We start from the raw sequence: 19,713 nt of genomic DNA, 5'->3' as shown, positions 1-19,713 counted from the left end.
GCTTTCCAGGCAAGCTATTTAAACTTGGTTAGAGCATTTACCTAGCAATCCCTGTGATAGAAGGCACCTTTAGGGAAGCCCTTTATTCGAGATGCTTTCAAGGCAACTCCTATAATGTGGGAGCTCATAGCTCTCTTCCCAGCATGTTGTGTCATACCATCCCATTTGCAACATAACCTCAACCTTAGATGGATTTCATCACATCTTGAAAATAGGGACATGTAATAGTATGAAAATCTCTATACACAGCATGAAAAGGACAGAGAAATTTGGCCAAATAAATGTGACAGGTTAGGGATACACTTGCCTTTAATACTTCTCTTAAGGTTTTATTGGTTTCCAGTGCTATTTCATTTGCACTTGGTACAAATACATGAGTGCAAAAAGAAGAATGCAAATTCTGGTTCACTTCTGTTTTGAATTTTACTTAATTTGGTTCAGGTTTTATTTTACTTCATTTGCAGTGCAAACAAACAAAATAAGGTAAAATTTGAAACAAAAATAAATCAGAATTTACACTAAAATCATTGGCACTCCCATACTTTTTGCACCAATACAAATGAAACTGCACTGCCCCCCCCCCAAAAAAAAAGGCCCAAAATTCAAGACAAAAGTTTGGCTTTTTTTAAGTAAACATATTTTCAATATTAACATACATATATAAATAAAACAACTAAATATAAATGTATGAAGAATTATTAAATATAACTTCTGACCTGAGTTTTAAAGATCAGTACAATTCATTTGTTAAACATTATCTTGATAAATTGACTTGCTGACAAACTTTCTAGTTGAAGTCTTAAACATCACCTTAATGCCTTCACAGCAGTAAGCCAGCTACCCTCACTTGTTGGCAAGAGACCCAGGCAGACACGATCAGCAACCCCCTGACACACCAATCAATGAAATAAGTCATGGAAAAAAAACACTTCTTATTTTGATATCATTTTTTTAGTAATAAACAAAAAATATAATTTTATTAATAAAAGAAGGAAGCACGCTTTGATGTCATAGGCTTTTCTGTTTTCTTGGGAGATAATATCACTTCAATTGGTGTTTTCTTTGTGAGAGACCTCTGGATACTGGATAGAGTGGTGTTGAACTACCAAGTCTCCTAATTAGTTTTGAGTCCTAACTGCGCTGATATTAACACAGTGCCTAATCTATCTACAGCATGAACTTCTGGCTTTCAACTTTAGGTTCATGTTTTTACCATGTACATGCAGAAATTAGAGTAAGATAATGCACAAGATAGTGCTGATGACACTAGATAATGTTTAGAAAAAAGCATCTAGGTTTCATGCAGAAGCATAGGTCACAAGGCATTCTATTAAAAACGTAACAATAGATGTAAGCATACTTTAGCAAAATAAAAACAACAAATAAAAGCAAAAGATGTAAACACACCACACTGACAGGACAAATTTCTAGAAATGTCATACCTATGAGATCTAATCCAAGATCAAAGTTGAATGGCTTGATGGGATGACGGTAACCACCCAATATTCTTTGGAAAGTCATCCCTCTCTGGAGGGAGAGGCAACCTCTTAATATAATGTTATGCACCTTTGTTCTTCTTAATATAAAAGATTTTTATTAAAATCTTTATCCCTCTCAGGGGATCTCATTTTTTATTTATTTTTAATAAAAATCATTTATATTAAGAAGAATAAAGATGCATAACATTAGTTGGGTGGTTAAAGTCATACCTCTCTGGAGAGAGCAACAACCTCTTCTCTCTCTTCCCCCGCTCCTACAAAAAAGGAATCTTTGGAGGGAGGGGCTTCTAGCCTAGGGTAGCAAGAAGGTATTTGAGGTTTCTAAAGGAGATAAATACCTTGTCTGAATAAATTTACTTTACCTTTTCCAAAAAAAAAAACAAATTTGCAGGTGAAATGGGATCTGGGGGAGGAGGTGTTGGAGACCTCTTCGAGGCCGGGACCATCACTATAGTTAAGTTGGATGGTACAAACTACTTAGAATGGTCACATCTGCAAAGATGGCCATTGGTGCTCGTGGGAAATTGGGGTATGTCACCGGTGAGGAAAAGAAACCTGAAACTAAACACTCTCGGTGGGTATAAGAGAACTACATGGTGATGACTTGGCTAAGCAATTCCATGTTACCATATATAAGTAAGAACTTTTTATGGGCTAACACAGCTAGGGAGATTTGGGATGGAATAGTAGAAACCTATTCACATAATGAGAATGTTGCTAGAGCCTACCAGTTGAGAAACCAGGTGATTGCTACTAAGCAGGGAGATAAGTCTGTTGCTATTTATTTTTCAGCCCTCAAAACCTTATGGTAGGAGATAGACCATCTCAAGACTGTGGTTTGGGAAAGTAGCAAAGATGCAACAACTTATCAAAAACTGGTAGAGAAGAATAGGGTTTGTGAGTTTCTAGTTGGACTTAAACCTGAGTATGACATTGCACGACCGCATATTCTTTCCCAAGACCGTGGAACTCTCTCTCAGGTATATGCCTTTGTGTTTGGAGAGGAGAGTAGGAGGAATGTGATGATGAGGAACCCAGGCCTTATTAAGTCAACTATGGTTAGCACAGTGAAGCCTAAACCGAGTAGGGACAAGGGTGGAAATGAACTGAGGACAAGAAGGATCTGATACATGACTACTATAAGAAACCTAAACATACCAGAAATACTTGCTAGAAGCTTTATCACGCCTTGTACCGAGCCAACTAGAAACAAGAAGGGAAATGTGAATATGGCACTGGCAATGACTGGTGATTTATCAGGACCACCTACAACAGCCTCTAAAGTTTGTTGCAGTAGTTGCAGTAAGGGTCGAATTAGAATGACATGGGCAATTTCTGAATTAGAGAGATACAACCAGCTCTAACTCATTATTAAGTGGACAGCAAGGTGCAAGTGGATCAAGAGGTAACCATTCTCCTCATACTACCTCTGCTCTGGCAAAGATAGAGTTTCCATAGCAGATGGGTCACATGGTCCCATTGCTGGGAAAGGGTCTGTCAGGACAACCGATACCATTACCCTACCTTATGTCATTCATGTTCCTAGACTAAGCACTAATCTTTTGTCTATTGGTAGCTTGACAAAGAATTTCAACTGCTCAGTAATTTTTTCTCCTGGTCATTGTGTTTTGCAAGATTTGGAATCAAAGAGGACGACTGGAAGTGGTTGTGAGGTGAATGAAATCTATCTTCTTGATGTGCTTCCCAGTCATTAGAGTCAACATGTCAATAGGAGCATTGAGTTAGAGTCGGTGGGTTAGATTATGCTTTGGCATAATCGGTTAGGATATTTGTCTTTTTCTTCTTTGTGTTTTTTGTTCTCAAATTGTTTGAGTCTATCAGTTGGTCCAACTTGGAGTGTGAGGGTTGTCAACTTGGAAAGCATTATAGACATTCCTTTAAAGCAAGTAATAAAAGATGTTCTTTTGTTTTTGATATTGTTCATACTGATGTCTGGGGGGCATACCATGTTCCTCTATGGGTGGCTATCGGTATTTTCTTCTATTTGTGGATGATTATTCTCGATACTCTTGGATATATTTGATGAGGTTTCATGATGAGGTATCATCTTTGGTTCAACAATTCCAGCAGATGGTGCTGACGCAGTTTGGGGTACGAGTTAAAGTGTTTAGATCAAACTATGCCAAGGAATACATTGGAATAAAAAACCTAGCATCGTACCTATTGGAGCATGGTGTAGTCCATTAGAGCAGTTGTACATACACTCCACAACAGAACAGTGTAGCAATAAGGAAGAATAGATATATTGTGGAAGTAGCAAGAAGCATGATGTTGAGCTCTACTGTACCAGTTCGTTTTGGGGGTAATGCAATTCTTACAACAACTTTCTTGACTAGTCGAGTGCCTTCTTGTGTCCTTGGATATAGCGCTCTGTTCAGCCTTCTTTTTCCTAAGAGGAGACATTCCATATTCCTCTAAGGGTGTTTGGATGTGTATGCTTTGTCCATGTTCTTGGTCCTCACCGCTCAAAGCTGGATCCTAAGGTGAAGAAGTGTGTTTTCCTTGGGTATGTAGGAAATCAGAAAGGGTATTATTGTTATAATCCAGTCTCCGGGAATCGGTATGTTACTATGGATGTCACCTTTTTTGAGTCCACACCTTTTTCTCGGGGGGTTCCTCTTAGGGGGAGTGTTATGGAGAAGGAAGTGAGCAATCTATACCACTTCCTGTTCTAGCTCCTTTGTCCACCTCGATGTCTAACCAAACTATCTCACCCACTTAGCCACCTCCATTGTGTCCTGTCTCTCAGTGTTTTACATGACAGCACAGGGAGGTTGATTCCACAGTAGAGGAACCTACATCACTCCCTATCGACACGTAGGAGATTCTAGGTTCGACTGACACAGACCCAGGTATGCCTCTTGTTTCCTCTGATGGTTTAGTTCCTATTGATACTACTACCCCTACTCCTAACACCATTGCAAATGACCTCGATTCCCTATTGCACTCAGAAAAGGGAAGAGGAAGTGTGCTACTCATTGCATCTCACACTATCTTTCCTACAATGGATTATCTCCTACATACCGAGCCTTCCTTTCATCCCTTGACTCGGTGTCTATACCCAGGAGTGTTAGTAATGCTCTCTCCAAACCTAAATAGAAGACAATAATGTAGGAGGAAATGAAAACATTAATTAAAAATCAAACGTGGGAGATTATGGATTTACCTGATGGAAATACAGTGAAGTACAAAATTGATGGAAGTATAGAAAGGTACAAGGCATGGTTGGTTGTAAAAGGGTACACTCAAACTTATGGCATAGATTACTTGAAAACTTTTGCACTAGTGGCAAAGATGAACTCAGTCCGAATTCTTCTATCACTCGCAACTACATACTCTTGGCCACTCTTCCAACTTGATGTGAAGAATCATTTCCTCAATTGGGACTTACAAGAGGAGGTGTATATGGATCTTTCAGCTAGCTTCTACAATGATGTAGAAAAAGGAAAGGCGTGCAGGTTGAAGAAGTCTCTATATGGTTGAAGCAATCAACCAAAGCTTGGTTTAACAGGTTTAGAAGTGCATTGGTTGTATTTGGCTATACTCAATCTGATCACACTCTTTTTGTGAAAAGAAGGGGGTCACTAGAGTCAATTTTGATAGTGTATGTGGATGACATTGTAGTCACAGGAAATGATCTGAGCGAGATTGATACTTTGAAGAAGAATCTACACAAAGAGTTTGAGATTAAGAATCTTGGGGAGCTAAAGTACTTTATGGGCATTAAGGTGGCAAGGTCCAAGCATGGGATCTTTATCTCACAGAGGAAGTATGTTCTAGATCTACTACAGGAGATAGGAAAACTTGGGGCAAGGGCAGTTGATACACCTATTGATCAGAACCACAAGATAAATGCTTCAAAAGGTGAACTAGTGAAGGATCTTGGAACGTATCAAAGGTTAGTGGGGTAGTTTCTATACTTATGTATGATGCAACCAGACATCTCTTATGCAGTGAATATGGTGAGTCAATACATGCATGCCCCACGAGTTCAGCATTGGGAGGCTATTTACAAGATGTTTTCCTATTTAAAGGGGCACCTAGGTAGAGGGATATTGTTTGTTGACCATGGACAGTTGAAGTTAGAAGCTTACATAGATGTTGATTGGGTAGGGTGTCTAGATGACAGGAGATCTACATCAAGGGTTTGCACTCTTGTTGGAGGTAATCTAGTTTCATGGAAGAGTAAGAAACAGACAGTTATGGCAAGGTCAAGTGCAAAAGCTGAATACAGAGCCATAGCACATGGTGTCTCAGAGCTCCTTTAGATCCGTTCCTTGTTAGGGGAGATTGGAGTTGAGGCCGAAGAACCTATGATGCTATATTGTGACAATCAAGCAACAATTAACATTGCCCACAACCCAATTCAGCATGATAGGACGAAGCATATAGAAGTGGATAAACATTTTATAAGTTTGCTTACCATATGTTGCATCTAACTTGCAACTTGCTAATGTTCTTACAAAAGATGTTGCAAGAAACAAGCTGGAGCATGATCTACGCAAGTTGGGAATGTGTGACATTTATTCCCAACTTGAGGAGTGTTGAGTTTTGGGCTAATATTACTTGATTTTTATTTACATAACATAGTTAGCGAGTTATTGGGCCTTAGGCCCATTAGTTTATTTTTAAGTTGAGAGTGCTTATTCAGTTTTTACAAGTAGCTGACTTATTAAGGGCATACTTGTCTTTGTACCCTCTTTTATTTGTGAGTATATAATCTAATGAAAAGGGCGGCCAAACCTAATTTTTGGCTTCTCCCATTCTCTTCTATCTCTTTTCTCTTTCTTTCTCACCTAAAACCTTTTCTTCTCTTTCTTTTACAGTTTTTATATCAAAACAAGTCATCCAAACTTTTCTACTTTTCTTTTTCAGCAAATATCCTTTGATTCCTTTCCTCCCAAATTGTCCAACAAACTATTTCCCTAGTGTACCTCCGCAAGATTTTTCCCCTCTTTTTGATCCAGATACCAACTGAATAGATGAGGAGGCTTCAAATGCTTGACGGGGGAGTCCACCTGCAACCAAATAAAGAGAGAAACCACTCCCAAATAAATGAAGTAAAAGGGCAAGATATAAGTAAATGAGAGCAAGACTCGCCATTGGCTTTACAAAGGGTACATCAGTGTGGGGACAAGCACCAAAAAGGCTTCTTTCTTTGAAGTTGACAAGTATTAATCCTTTCCAAAGCTATTTCCCAGCAAAGTCTCCAACCGTAGGTGGAACCAGTCTTCCCCACACTTCTTTAGAAGGAAAGGGAACGACAAGAGAAAGAAAAGGTTGAGTTAGGATGCTAGGGCATTGAAAAAGGAGGCACAACTAAAAGAGCTAGAAGAGGAAAGGGTTAACCGGGCAATCCCCCTTTGACGGTTCTAAGAAGACCTTTTGAAGTACCTGAACCAAGGACCACACCAACTCCATCTTAGAATCTTTAAGACCTCGTCTAAAACCCAAATCCCAATTAAATTAAGGTCCTGGACCAACAGATGAAACTAAAGATGAGGTATTTAAGTTTTTGTACCTAGAAAGGGAGAACAGGGAAGGGAATTGGTCTTTAAGTGGTGTCCCCCCCACCCACACATGTTCCTAGAACCTTACCATGTTTCCAGAACACAAGTTATACTTGACAAAAGGTAGAAAACAAGGAAGAATGGAATGAATGGCCTTCCAAGGTGTTGTCGTTGCTCCGCCCGAAATTCCTGCATTCCATCCATCTGTCGTCAGCCCGTGTATGCTCTAAATCACTTTTGTCCACAATGTCTTGATCCACCAAAAATCTCCATAACCATTTTCCTAACAAGGTCGTATTCCTCTTCTGAATGTTCCCAATTCCTAGACCCCCTAGTTCCTTACTTCTACTCACCATTTCCCATCTCATCCTATGATCCCTCTTTCCTCTCCCGATTCCCATAAAAAATCCCTCATTAGCTTCTCCAACCTTCTACAAATCCCCGTAGGCATCCTAGAAACCGAAAGAAAGTAGACTGGCATATTGGCCAAAGTTGATTTGATCAAGGTAATTCTTCCACCCATCGGAAGATAATTCCTTTTAGGCAAGCCTTTTTGAGAACCTATCCACTACGGCACCACTAGGCTCCAAAGATTTATGCTTCTAGGGTTGCCCCCCAGAGGTAAACCCAAATAACTCATAGGCCACTGCTCCAAAAATTTGTCCTTTTAAGCAGGCATCATCCATGTTGATGCCTGCTACAAGTCTTATTGAAGTTAACTTTCAATTTGTCATTTTCTCAAAGACTTGGATCACCTCCTTCATATTCCTCACCCAATTAAGAGCACCTCCCTCATAGAATAGGACAATATCATCGCCAAACTGTAGGTGAGTAATAGGCACACTTTCTCTTCCCATTCTCCAACCTCTCACCTCACATCTGCTCTCTAGAAAAGAATGCCTAGCACTTCTGCTACTAATGTGAATAAGAAAGGAGAGAGCATGTCCCCCTGTCTAATACTCAGATGGCTGGAAAGTGGTCAACTATTGTGCCATTAACCAAAAGTGAGTAAATGACAAATACTAATGCATCCCTTAATCCACTTACACCACCTATCTCCAAAACCAAAATTCCACATCACTTCCACTAAGAAATCCTAGTCCACCAAATCACAAGCTTTTTCTAAATCAAGCTTGTAAAACAAACATGGGGAGTCTTTTTGGGATCAAAACTGATTTGCCACATGAACTCCATGGTCATTTAGAGTTCCATTAAATGGCCCAATTAGCATACCCAGCCCCATTTGGTGTAAGAGATAACTAAGGCAAAGAAAATCCAATATCTGACCCAAACCCCTTGCATAAACAACCCATGTAGCAATACACTGTTAGTAACAGTCAACTTAACCTATTTACCAGGAGGCACTACGGATTTCCTTTTTAGCATAGATAGAAAATAAAATGGCATTAACATAAAAAACAGCCTCCCACTAAACCAACATCATATGCCAAAGTACCTCAGAAGTATACAAAATTGTGGTTGCAATTCTACAGTCAAGCCTGGGACAGAAATATGGATAATAGAAGAATAGATTTGAGAATAAAAGGAACCCAGCGAGACATACCTTAGGTGCTGTGACACAGTTATCTCCTTCAAGTATGACACAACGATCTGCAACAGAATTGGCTTCAACATTTCGTCTGAGAGCCTCTACAGCATGGGGATTCCATTCACATGCATAAACCAGCTTTGCTTTGGCCCTGCTTGACAAATATTTCATTACGATTTAATAAAGAAAGGATCCAAATTTTTCATTGAGATTAGTTGCAAAAATGATCAGTAATGGCATATTAGCATTGTGCACACAGGCAAATGGATAGGGATCCACCATTCCATGTGTCGAAATCATCTCAACTGCAAAATTTTCCTAGCTAAAGGTCAACCCCATGGGATGATGTTCACTATCTAATCTATCAAAACTTTAACTGAAGCAGCTGCAAATAAATTATCAATAAAAAAGTATCTGCTGCAAACCATCCAAACAAGTGAGATATAAAGGTTATGATCATTTGATCATCTACATTTTTGGTCAAGGATATCTTTAATCTGGGACCCAGCAAAGGGTGAGCCAACTTACTGCAAGCCTCATGTACAATCCTATGCAATTCATAGATAAGCATATGATACATCTAATTGCACTTAATTATCTCTTCAAACAATTATGTAAACTGCAAAATGTTACAAAGGACGGAAGCTTCAATAGATTCTAAACAGGAAGGAGGGGAAGAAAATTTTCCTCTTGACATTCAACAAAGAAATTCAAAGCAAATGAAGAATAACATCCATACCCAATAAGAAAAGGCAGCACAAAATATCCAATTCCAGCAAACAAATCAACAATAACTTCATCTCTACAATCCAAATGGGCCATGCGGAGCTTCTCAGAAAGATTTCCCCGGGAGAACATGCACTTTGTCGCGTCAAATGAGTATATTATTCCATTTTCACGATGATCAACCCAGCCATTTTCTCCCACAAGGATCTCCAGGGTACTATCCCGTGTTCCAGTTGGTGCAATGCGACCCTAGAAAGAGCCAGCAAGATCATGTGACAAGCATTCAATGATGCCAACTCCTAGAACACCAATTTTAGGCATTTTTCCAAGAACTTCTTGGCTAGAGAATTTAGCAAGGGTTTTTTATCTCATAAATTACCAATTGACAAGAAACATGATATTCAATATTCCAATTTCTATTTGAACTATGAACGTATATGATTCATAGTAAGTCAATCATTTATAGTAAATGGAGTGTAATTATATTCAGGATACAGAACAAGTCATTGGAAGGTTAATGCTTTACTACCTCAGTAAGTCATTAAAGAAGGGATTACTAATTTTACATCCCTTGTTATGGGATGAAAACTTTTATCCCTGCTGTGATTTCATAATACTTCTTTTACCTTTTATGGGTAACAATGAATAACTCTATCAAGAATTGGAACAAAAATGAGTATAAGCTTCTGAGATCTTTTTTTTTTTTTTTTGATAAGTAACTCCTGAGATCTGATTGGAAGTCCACAAGTAAAGTAATTACACCTGATTTCAGAAAACACCTGACCTCATAAAGCAACTATCAGAACTAAGCTTAATTGCTCCAAGGAACCTCTGCAATCTGTTATTACATAATACTCAGGCACTTCAGCATACCTTGGAAACAGAGTATTGTACCAACCATACCATAGTGGACGAATACAATTTTCAAGATCCTGTTCTAATGTTAGTTATTTCCTAGCACTGCTATTGCCATGACTCATTTTGACCATAGGAATATGAGAATGTTATATCATTGCAGAAGCCACTGCATTAGAGTTTATAATATTAGAAATTTTCAAAAAATAAATAAATATTACTCAAAATTAGTAGTAGGTTGGCTGCAATCAAATAGTTTGGGAACGTGATCCCTTAGACAACCTGTAAGGGAATTATTGAGCCTCACAAGGGATCTGGGTGCACAAGTTTCTTGGTATAGGAGGTCAGCAAATGCTTTAGCTGACAACCTAGCAAAGCAAGGGGTGAATCAGGAGTTTTTGTTTTGGGCAGTGTTGTAATTTGTTTTTGTTCAGGTCACCTTACACTTTAGTAGGTGACAGTTGTATCTCTGGCTTATTAGCCAATGAAAGTTACCATTTCCTATCAAAAAAAAAGTTTGCAATATCAGTGCATGCATATGAAGTTATCATTGATCATGACCTCTCTACATTTGTCCAAGTGCCAGATTTTGGCAAATACAGTTGGTTTTCTTGATTAAAATCTCATGGCATCCATGATATCACAATCATTCAGGTTTTGTTATCAATTTTCCTATTGAATATCATTTTCCTAGGAAATAATTCACTTTCATTATATTTATATTCAATCTAAACCTTTACCTTTTTGTTACTATTCCATTCCTTGTTATGCCTGGTACAGCAATGATGTATATCCCAATCATAATATAGTTTCAAGTTAGGGAAAAATCGTTAAACATCCCCCGACATTTGTAACAAATACTAAAACTCCTCTCAGTTTTACCCTAATCCTTAAAACTCTCTCTCAAAAAAATCTGCCATTAATTTTGACAGAATTGAGGACATGTCGAGAATACCCTTAAAACCTTTAAATTTTTCAATATGCTGCCAAAGATACCCCTTTATAAAAATTAAAAAAGAAACAGAAACCAAAATTTACTATTAGCTCTGAAATGACTGCTTCACCAAATCCTAAACTATTTGCAACAGTAGAATATTGTGATTAGAGAAGATAATCCATAGATATGATGGGTTCATATATGCATGTAAGTTTATCCGGTGAATGAATTAAAACTTCTATATTTATTGTTCTTTTATTTTTTATCACTAATATATTCATAATGCAATTTCTTATGCATATCATGGTAGAAAAACTGCTACTTACTTCTTGTTGAATTTAGGACTGATATTGAATCAGTACAATATTGCAGGTTTCAAACCCTGTAAATTCTTCATGAACCTCAATTTAATGTGACTTTTTGTTCAATTTAACATGATTTCAAATAGGGGCATTATTGGGTTTTTGATAAAACTTTAATGTCATATCTAACCATGTACCAATGGCAATTAATGGCAGACTAATTGATGGGGTATTCTTGTCCTGCCACATCAGCCAATAAGGAAGGTTAAGTCCTCTGAAAAAGGTGAGTAAAGGTTTGAGTATTTATAAGAAACCTATGGGGAAACTTTAGTATTTATCCCTTCAAATTGTTATAAAATAACCATGAGCATAGTCTTATTGAATTAAGATGCATTTGATAACACTATATGCCATTAAAAAGAAACAATTTTAGACAGAAAGTGGAATAAGACAGCAATTTCAAAACCAAGATGTTATTTCTTTGTTCCTTGTTATGCCTAGTACTGCATTACATATTTCTATCCCTTCTCTGATGTTTACCATGATCTTAAATAGTTCTATACTATTATAAAATAACCATCAGCACAGGCTCAATGAATTAAGATGCAGATGATGACACTAGAGACTACCAAAAAGAAACGATTTAAGATAGATAACAGAATCAAACACCATTTTGGCAACTAAAGGCATATTAAATCCAAGCCCTAGATAACATACTTGGCGAGCAAGCCGACGAGTACCAAGTGATCTAGCAACAGTAGACCAAAGTTCCTTCCCAATTGAATCCCACAATGGGTCTTTAAAGGATGTCACTGGCAGCACAACAACATCTCCAAGCTGTTCCCACCTGAAGTAGTAGATTTATTAAACTGAAGGTAATATGTATTAGATATAAACAACAAAAGCACCATATTGTCATACTAGTCGAACTTGAAGTGCCAAGTTTATAATTGAAGAATTTAAGTACCTCTGAAAAAATAAGTGCATACCCACTAGGGCCTACAGGCAGATACCAAAAAGAATAGAAACAAGCAGCATCTACAGCATGAACCACAAACCTTGTAGGTAATTGCTCTAGCAAATGTTGTGGTAGGCCTCTGTGCTTTATCAAAGAACATACTGCTCCACTCATCATCTTTAGTGGAGACTTTGGAAATTTTCTGACACTGATTACCTCATCCACAAATATGGAACCACCACATGACAACAAAAAATTCAATGCTGTTGAACAGGAAACTTCATTTACTGAAATCTCCTTGCTTGTAAATTGTACAACTGGATGGAGGCTATCAAGGCCATCAAATTTGTCTTTAATATTATGCTCCTTTTCACAAAAGAGAACACAAAACTTTTCAGTGATAGGTATGCAAATATATGTTCCATCTTCTTGGGAATAAACCTTCCTCCCAAGATCCAACCATCCAAACTTTTTCAATATATCTTTCCCCAGTTTGGCATATTTCCTTTCAAGTTGAAAAACCCAATGCTTAGAACCCATCTGATTCTCGACACTTGCACTAAATACTTCACTCTCATTATTTAAGTTAGAATCTTCAGTTATGGTATGTCCAAGATTATCCACTGGAGTCAAAATGGCACTGTTGTTCTTTGTCCTCACATCTCTTGGATGGTTTACAGTAGGTCTTAGTCCCATATCTAAAGGAATAGAAAATTCAGCTAAAGATGTTAACTGTAGCAAACTCGTTTTCATTGGCTCACTGAATTTTGTTCCAAATGCATAACATGATGCTCCACCACCAACCATAATAAGATCATCATGAATAACACTGGCTGTGCTACGAACAAGCAAGTGTTTGCCTGCAGAATTGAGCATAACATGCTTCCAAAGGCGGAGTTCTAAATCAAGTAAAGCTACTTTTTGATGCTGCTGTCTGACAGGACATCCCCCAATAATGCCAAGGTAATTTTTATAAACAAACATAGAATGCGAAAACCTTGCATGAGGCATTCTCCCTGTTGTTGCCTCTTTCTTCCAAAGACATGTTTTGCTATCAAAGCTGTAAAGGTCTCCAAGTGCTTTTTCACCATCATACCCTCCAAACATAAATAACTGAGACCCATGTGCCACTAAAGAATGGGAATGGCGTGGAGATGGCCACTCCCCCCGGATGTTTACCTCAGTCCACTGTAAATTCTCTGTGTCAAGTACATGCATAGAGGAAAAGATCACATCATTGTTAAGTCCACCAAATACATAGATTTTTGAGCCTACAACTGCTGCAGCATGCCGGTGCCTGTGTAATACAAAATATATCAAGTTACAGGTGGGAAAGAATTAATATCTACTTTGGAATTGTTACTCAAACAAGGAGACTAATGTGTAACTATTAAGCTTCAAGAATGATAATAGGTGATTAACATTTAACGAGGCTTGCCAAGGATGAAAAGTTCTTTTTTTTTTTTTTGAGTGAAGCAGTTTCTGTAGATAGTTATACTACTGATGCTCCTGCACAAGTTTTTATCATACATCCAATTGCAAGATTCTTTTTCACAACAAACTAATCACCTAGCAGTGCAATTAGGACATTAAAATAGAAGAATTTAGAACATACTAATTACATCACCTAGGATGGAATACACTGCCAGTGCATTCTAGAAACTTCCATGTTTTCTTATTTGTGTCAAGAACCCAAACATCTTTCAGAATATTCATAGGATCACTCCTCCCTCCAATAACAAAAACGCATTCCCCAACCGATGAAGATGTGTGACCCAGGCGCGGAGATGGAGGTCCCTCGATATCAATGGCATTTAATGTCCCGCACAGTGGGTCGAGTACTAAAGAATCATTTCTTCGTGCATGTCTCCCCAAGCCTCCAAAACCACCAAAAACCAGAATCTTTCCGTATTTTGCATTATTTAAGGTACAGGCTGAGTGACCCCAGAGAAAGAGCTTCTCAACCGATTCTCCAACAATCATCATCTGAACAACAGAAACACTGTATCCAGTATCTCTAAGAAACCCTGCCAATTCAAGAAATAAATTATGACCCATGGTCACTGTCAAAATAAAGAGAAAGTTGTCCTGCACTAAAACTCAAAACAGAAACAATAGAAACAAAGAAATGCGGGATGCCTGTGCTTATTAGTAGCTATCGAAAGATGAAATGTACACTCATTGAAGCATTGTACAGTTTACATAGAACTAATTTGCATTGTTTACCAGTAGCCATCAAAAGAAGAAACTTACACTCATAGAAGCACTGCGCAAGCTACCAAGAACTAAAGTTGCACAGAAACTGATTCAACTTGCATTTAGAATCTAGTCATAAACCCATCAATAATAAGATTACCTGATTGTGCGTCATCAAGTCTAATCTGGGAATTTTGGTCACCATCTGTGAGTTTATTAGAACCAACAGTCAGTTCATCATTTACACTACATCCGTCTTGCCCTGAAGTACACATTGAGGAAATCTTCTCATGTGTTCCCATGTCCGGAAGAACTCGATCCTCAGGAGTCCCCATTATTGATTCGGAGATATCAATGCACTGCAACACTCGAAAAAAGCCTTGGGTTCTCTTCCGATTAGTCTCCAATTTCTCGTTGGCAATTCCGACAAGGTACCGAACGTACTCGGGTGAGACCATAATCCTGCCCATCTCCCCCAACGGCACCTCCAACCGTATAGAGCATCGAATAGCGATGATTATACGCTTGTGCAAACTGGTTATGCCCGATTCTCTGAACCCACAAGATATGGCAGTTGATACGAGAGACTGAGCCGACGGGATGTCTTTGCATTCAACGGCGAGGATAAAGGGCTCGAACCTGAATACCAAGTCACCTTCCAGGCTGGGAGGAGTGGAGTCGGAGGGTTTAAAGAGAAGGTTGACTACGGAGTCGGGATCGGCAGGGTCGTGGGTAATAAAGATCCAAGAGCCGCCTCTGGCCTTCTTCTTGGTGTGTGAGGAAGTGGCGTTGTAAAAGGGTTGGCAGAGGATGGAGATACGGCCGGAGCAGGAGCTGGTGGTGAAATAAGCGGGATGTCGATTAAGTGCTTTGAGGAGTGGAATTATGGTTGCGTCCAACGTTCCTTTCGGTGATTTATCCGTCTCTGTTGAGTCCATGGCTGCAAGAGTACTCGCCTTTCTCTTTTCGAACTCCATGCTTGCTTTCCGTTTCCGCGTGGACTGTCTATTATCCTCGCCGCTTCACCAACCTCGGCCGCGCCAGGCGACATCACTCCATCACTCCTCCATGTATAAGTAAGTATCTGCAAAAAATATATATATCCTAGTTGTTTTTGACTTTTGACTTCCTGATTAGGTCTTCGAATCATGATCTAGCCATCTGATTTGGATTCTGGATTTCGGCAATCGGCATTTGGCATTCGGTATTTGCTGAAGCAGCGAAGCATACAGTTAAATGGCCGGCTAATAGGAGAAATATCTCCTATGGCACCAATCCAACGATTCAAAATAGGCCACCACAGTCCATATTTCCTACACGGTAGGAGTAGAATCTTTTATCGATGTCCCCAGTCCCCACACCCACATGTGGACAGCCACTTGGAGGTTGGACGCTACCCTAGAGGGGAACCCAACAGCCTGCGATTGGAGAATGCTCTCCACATGACACGTAACCCCACACTATAATATGCTATGACCACAATAAAAATTTTAATCCTGAAAAACTCTTCCCGTTACCCCAATCTAGTTTTATCCCCCTCCTCTCTCTCTCTCTAATTTCGTTCCTCTCCACCGCACCCTACAAACCTGGATTGCAACTGGAGCATTTTCTTTACTCAATCCACTATTCAACCTCAGGGGTGTGGAAGGCCATTTAGTTTTTTGTGAGATAATCTATTGCTATTCGACAGGTGAGATAATAAAGCTCTGACTCTTTGTTTTTTCAAATAGCCAATTATATTTAAAAGGTTCATAATAAATTTTATGAATTCAAATTGCTTTTCCGTATGTTCAATTAGTTTCCAAATATTTATAGTTTACTGAAATTCTTCAAGGATAACTTTGGGTCACCCAACCTTCGTAAGAAGAGGAAAATCCTGATACCAATTTTATTTTAGGCAAGACCATAGCACTACTTAATATTTTGTTATTTGCCTTCTACATTAATATGCATCATGTAAAGAAATTTTAAAATTTGCAATGATACAGTTAGGAATGACAACGGGGCGGAGATCATATTCCCCATCCCCAATCCCCGCCAATGATAAAATTTGTCATTGGGATTGGGGATGGATCCCCCACGGGGACCTAAATCCCAAAATTTTTTAGATAATAGTTTTTTTTGAAAAATAATTTATTTAAAATAAATAAAAAATTAAATTATAAAGAATGTTTTAAATATATTTTGATATATATATATAAATATTTAATATAAATAACATTTATATATATAAATATGTAATCGGGGTTAGGGCGGGGTAGGGACCTCAATCCCCATCTCCAACCTCGACCCTGATCAGGGATTCCTATTAATCCCCACCCCCGTTCCCACCCCCACCAAAACAATCCCCATCCCTGACCAAAGTCGGGTCCCCATCAGGGATGGGGAAATTTTCCATCCCTAGATACAATGTTCATGGTACTGTTCTAATAGATTGATCAATCTATCTCTATTTAGATAATTTCTTATATAGTTCTCTACAACTCCTCAGTGTGAAGGAAATTCTAAAAGTAAAGTTGACTTCTTTCAAGTTTTCTTTAATATGTTTAGTTTTACCATATGTTTTACTAGAAATAAGGTAGCTGAATTAATATAAAATAAAAAACTCATATTATGCCCACCATTTCATAATTGGAGATTCGATTTATTTTCAACCTCTACTATGAAGCTAAATGGTGATGCTTAATTACCTTTTTTATGCATGGTGAATTACTTTACTCATTGCTATAACCATTCTCTAATATATAATTTTATTTCAGTAAATGATCATTTTTATGTCTTTACTTTTTACCTAAAATTTAATTAATGGCCTTTATTTGCAAAATGTTGCCTCCACATGCTTGAATTATAGGAATTCATACTATATAAATGAAGTCTAACCTCCTTAGAAAATCTTTTTCTTGTGTAAAAGGTTCTTGCTTGCTTCTTAGTACTTTTTTTTCTATTAACTTATGCTTGGTTTTAATAGAAAGTAAGAATAGAAAAGGGCTAATATGGCCACATGTTACGGTTTAAAGAAAATGATTGGAACAAATTGGTATATTAGTTGATTTGTGTTTTTTTTTTTTTTTTGCAGAAAATGGAACAACTTCCTAGCAGAATAAATAATGAAGAGTGTAATGAGAAGAACACTCAACTTGATGAAGATATAGAGAACAATCAGTTCGATGAGGATTTAGAAATTGTATGTAGTGTTGCACATAAGCTTGATTTTGATATGAAAGGAATTTGCACTAGCCCCTCAAATGCAAATTTCTAACAACCAAGCAATGAAACAAATGTAAACCAAAACTTTATGGTCCCAAAAGTTGGTATGATATCTGAAACTTCGGAAGATGCTTACCATTTGTATAATGAGTTTGCTAGAAATGAAGGTTTTAGTGTGTGGATATCGCAGGGGTACAAGCTAAAATCTGGTATTTGGAAGACCAAAACATTTTGTTGCTCTCGTGAAGGCTTTCGTGGTAATGATAAAAGGTGAATTGATGCAAAATTTCATCATGACATAACAAGAACGGGTTATGGAGCAATGGTTAAACTTGTAATGCAAGAAAATGGAAAGTATTGTTTGATTGAATTTGAAAGAGGTCATAATCATCAACTTGTTATTCCAAGCAAAATCATATATGCTTAGGTCACAAAGGAAAATAACAATAGCTCAAGCTGCTCAACCCGATCTTGCTAGTGGTTTTGGTATACATCCTAAGGCAACATTAGAGTTTATGGGTAGACAAGCTGGTGGAATTCAGAATCTTGGTATCACTAATGTTGATTATAACAATTATTTGTATGCTAAAAAGAAGAAGGACATAGAAAATGGAGGTGCAGGAGCTATACTAAGGTATTTTGATAAATTGCATGATGAGAATATATCATCCTTTCACTTTGTGCAACTTGATGAACATAATCAAATTACAAACATCTTTTGGGCTGAAAAGATGTTAGTTTATTATAGCTATTTTTGAGATGTCATTTGTTTTGATACCACTTTTCGAACAAATGAGGACAAACAACTGTTTGCTCCTTTTGTGGGAATTGACTATCATAAGCAAACCATCTTTTTTTGGAGCCGCGTTGATGTATGATCAAAGCACCCAATCTTTTAAGTGGGTGTTCCAATCTTTTTTAAGGGCAATGTACGAGAAGCAACCAAAAACAATTCTTACAGACTAAGATCTAGCAATGGCAAATGCAATAAAGCAAGTATTTCAGAAACATGTCATCATTTATGTATATGGCACATATATCAAAAAGCAGCCAAACATTTGAGTAATGTATTTGTTGCTTCCTCATCCTTTGATAGAGACTTTAGTAATTGCATATATGACCATGAAGATGAAGATGTGTTTCTTACTACATGGAATTAGATTCTAGAAAAATACATATTGAAAGAGAACATTTGGCTTTGAGGATTATTTCAAATAAAGGAGAAATGGCTTTAGTATATGGACAAAATGAATTTTATGTAGATATAAAAAGCACACAAAGGAGTGAAAGCGTGAATAGTATGTTGAGAGGGTATTTGAAATCATCTCTTGATTTAGTTGATTTTTTTAAGCATTTTGAGAGAGCTATAGCAGATCGACATTTAAAAGAAATGGAAATAGAGCTAAAGATGAGCTAAAGTACACCCCATTTGTCTTTTTCAATAAAGATATTGAAGTGGGATTCATGGAATTTGAAAAGGAATATTCAATGGCCCTTGATTGTAATATTGTATGTAAAGTGGAGGTTGGAACAACAATTATATACAAAGTGAAGTATTGCAATAAACTCCATGAGTATATTGTTACATTTGACGCATCAAACATAGTGGTTGTATGCAATTGCAAGAAGTTTGAGTTTGTAGGATTTTTGTGCACGTATTCACTTTGTGTTTTTGTAGAAAGGTTGTTAAAACAAGTTCCATCACGGTATATTTTGAAAAAATGGACACGAGATGCAAATGATGGAGCAACTTTTGATTATCATGGACATCTAATTAAATTTGATCCTAATGCTAGATTTTCCACAATGCTTCCAAAGCTAATGAAAGTATCTAAAGAAATATCAATATGTGCTGCAAAAGATAGAAGGGCATTCTCATATTTATTACATGCATTTGATAATGCTCGCAAAGGAGTGGAAGATATATTGAAGAAAAAGGGTCTTGGATTATGA

At 37.6% G+C, this 19,713-nt stretch overlaps 1 protein-coding gene and 1 pseudogene across 22 annotated transcripts in view; one reads left to right on the top strand and one right to left on the bottom strand.

The window, feature by feature from the left end:
* The window catches only part of LOC148875384 (Met-10+ like family protein / kelch repeat-containing protein), a 31,414-nt gene extending 15,718 nt beyond the window's left edge, over positions 1-15,696 (bottom strand). For 9 of the 22 annotated variants that reach the window (XM_088964604.1, XM_088964607.1, XM_088964609.1 and 6 more), the window contains exons 1-7: positions 14,714-15,636; positions 13,985-14,384; positions 12,458-13,654; positions 12,117-12,246; positions 9,319-9,554; positions 8,595-8,730; positions 811-887 (exon numbers count right to left, since the gene is read on the bottom strand). In XM_088964604.1, coding sequence (XP_088820730.1) covers positions 811-887; positions 8,595-8,730; positions 9,319-9,554; positions 12,117-12,246; positions 12,458-13,654; positions 13,985-14,384; positions 14,714-15,530 — 2,993 coding nt within the window. In that variant the 5' untranslated portion in view covers positions 15,531-15,636. Of the gene's footprint in view, positions 1-810; positions 888-8,594; positions 8,731-9,318; positions 9,555-12,116; positions 12,247-12,457; positions 13,655-13,984; positions 14,385-14,713 lie in introns of all 22 variants that reach the window. The other 13 variants (XR_016105001.1, XR_016105000.1, XR_016105003.1 and 10 more) reach the window with 2 other exon arrangements.
* Positions 15,697-17,632: 1,936 nt separating this feature from the next.
* On the top strand, positions 17,633-19,713 carry LOC148875383 (protein FAR1-RELATED SEQUENCE 5-like; annotated as a pseudogene).

This window comes from Nelumbo lutea, chromosome 1, assembly GCF_056320005.1.
Source record: "Nelumbo lutea isolate HS-2025 chromosome 1, American lotus-T2T, whole genome shotgun sequence".
NCBI lineage: Eukaryota > Viridiplantae > Streptophyta > Magnoliopsida > Proteales > Nelumbonaceae > Nelumbo > Nelumbo lutea.
This window is presented reverse-complemented; position numbering and strand designations above follow the sequence as displayed.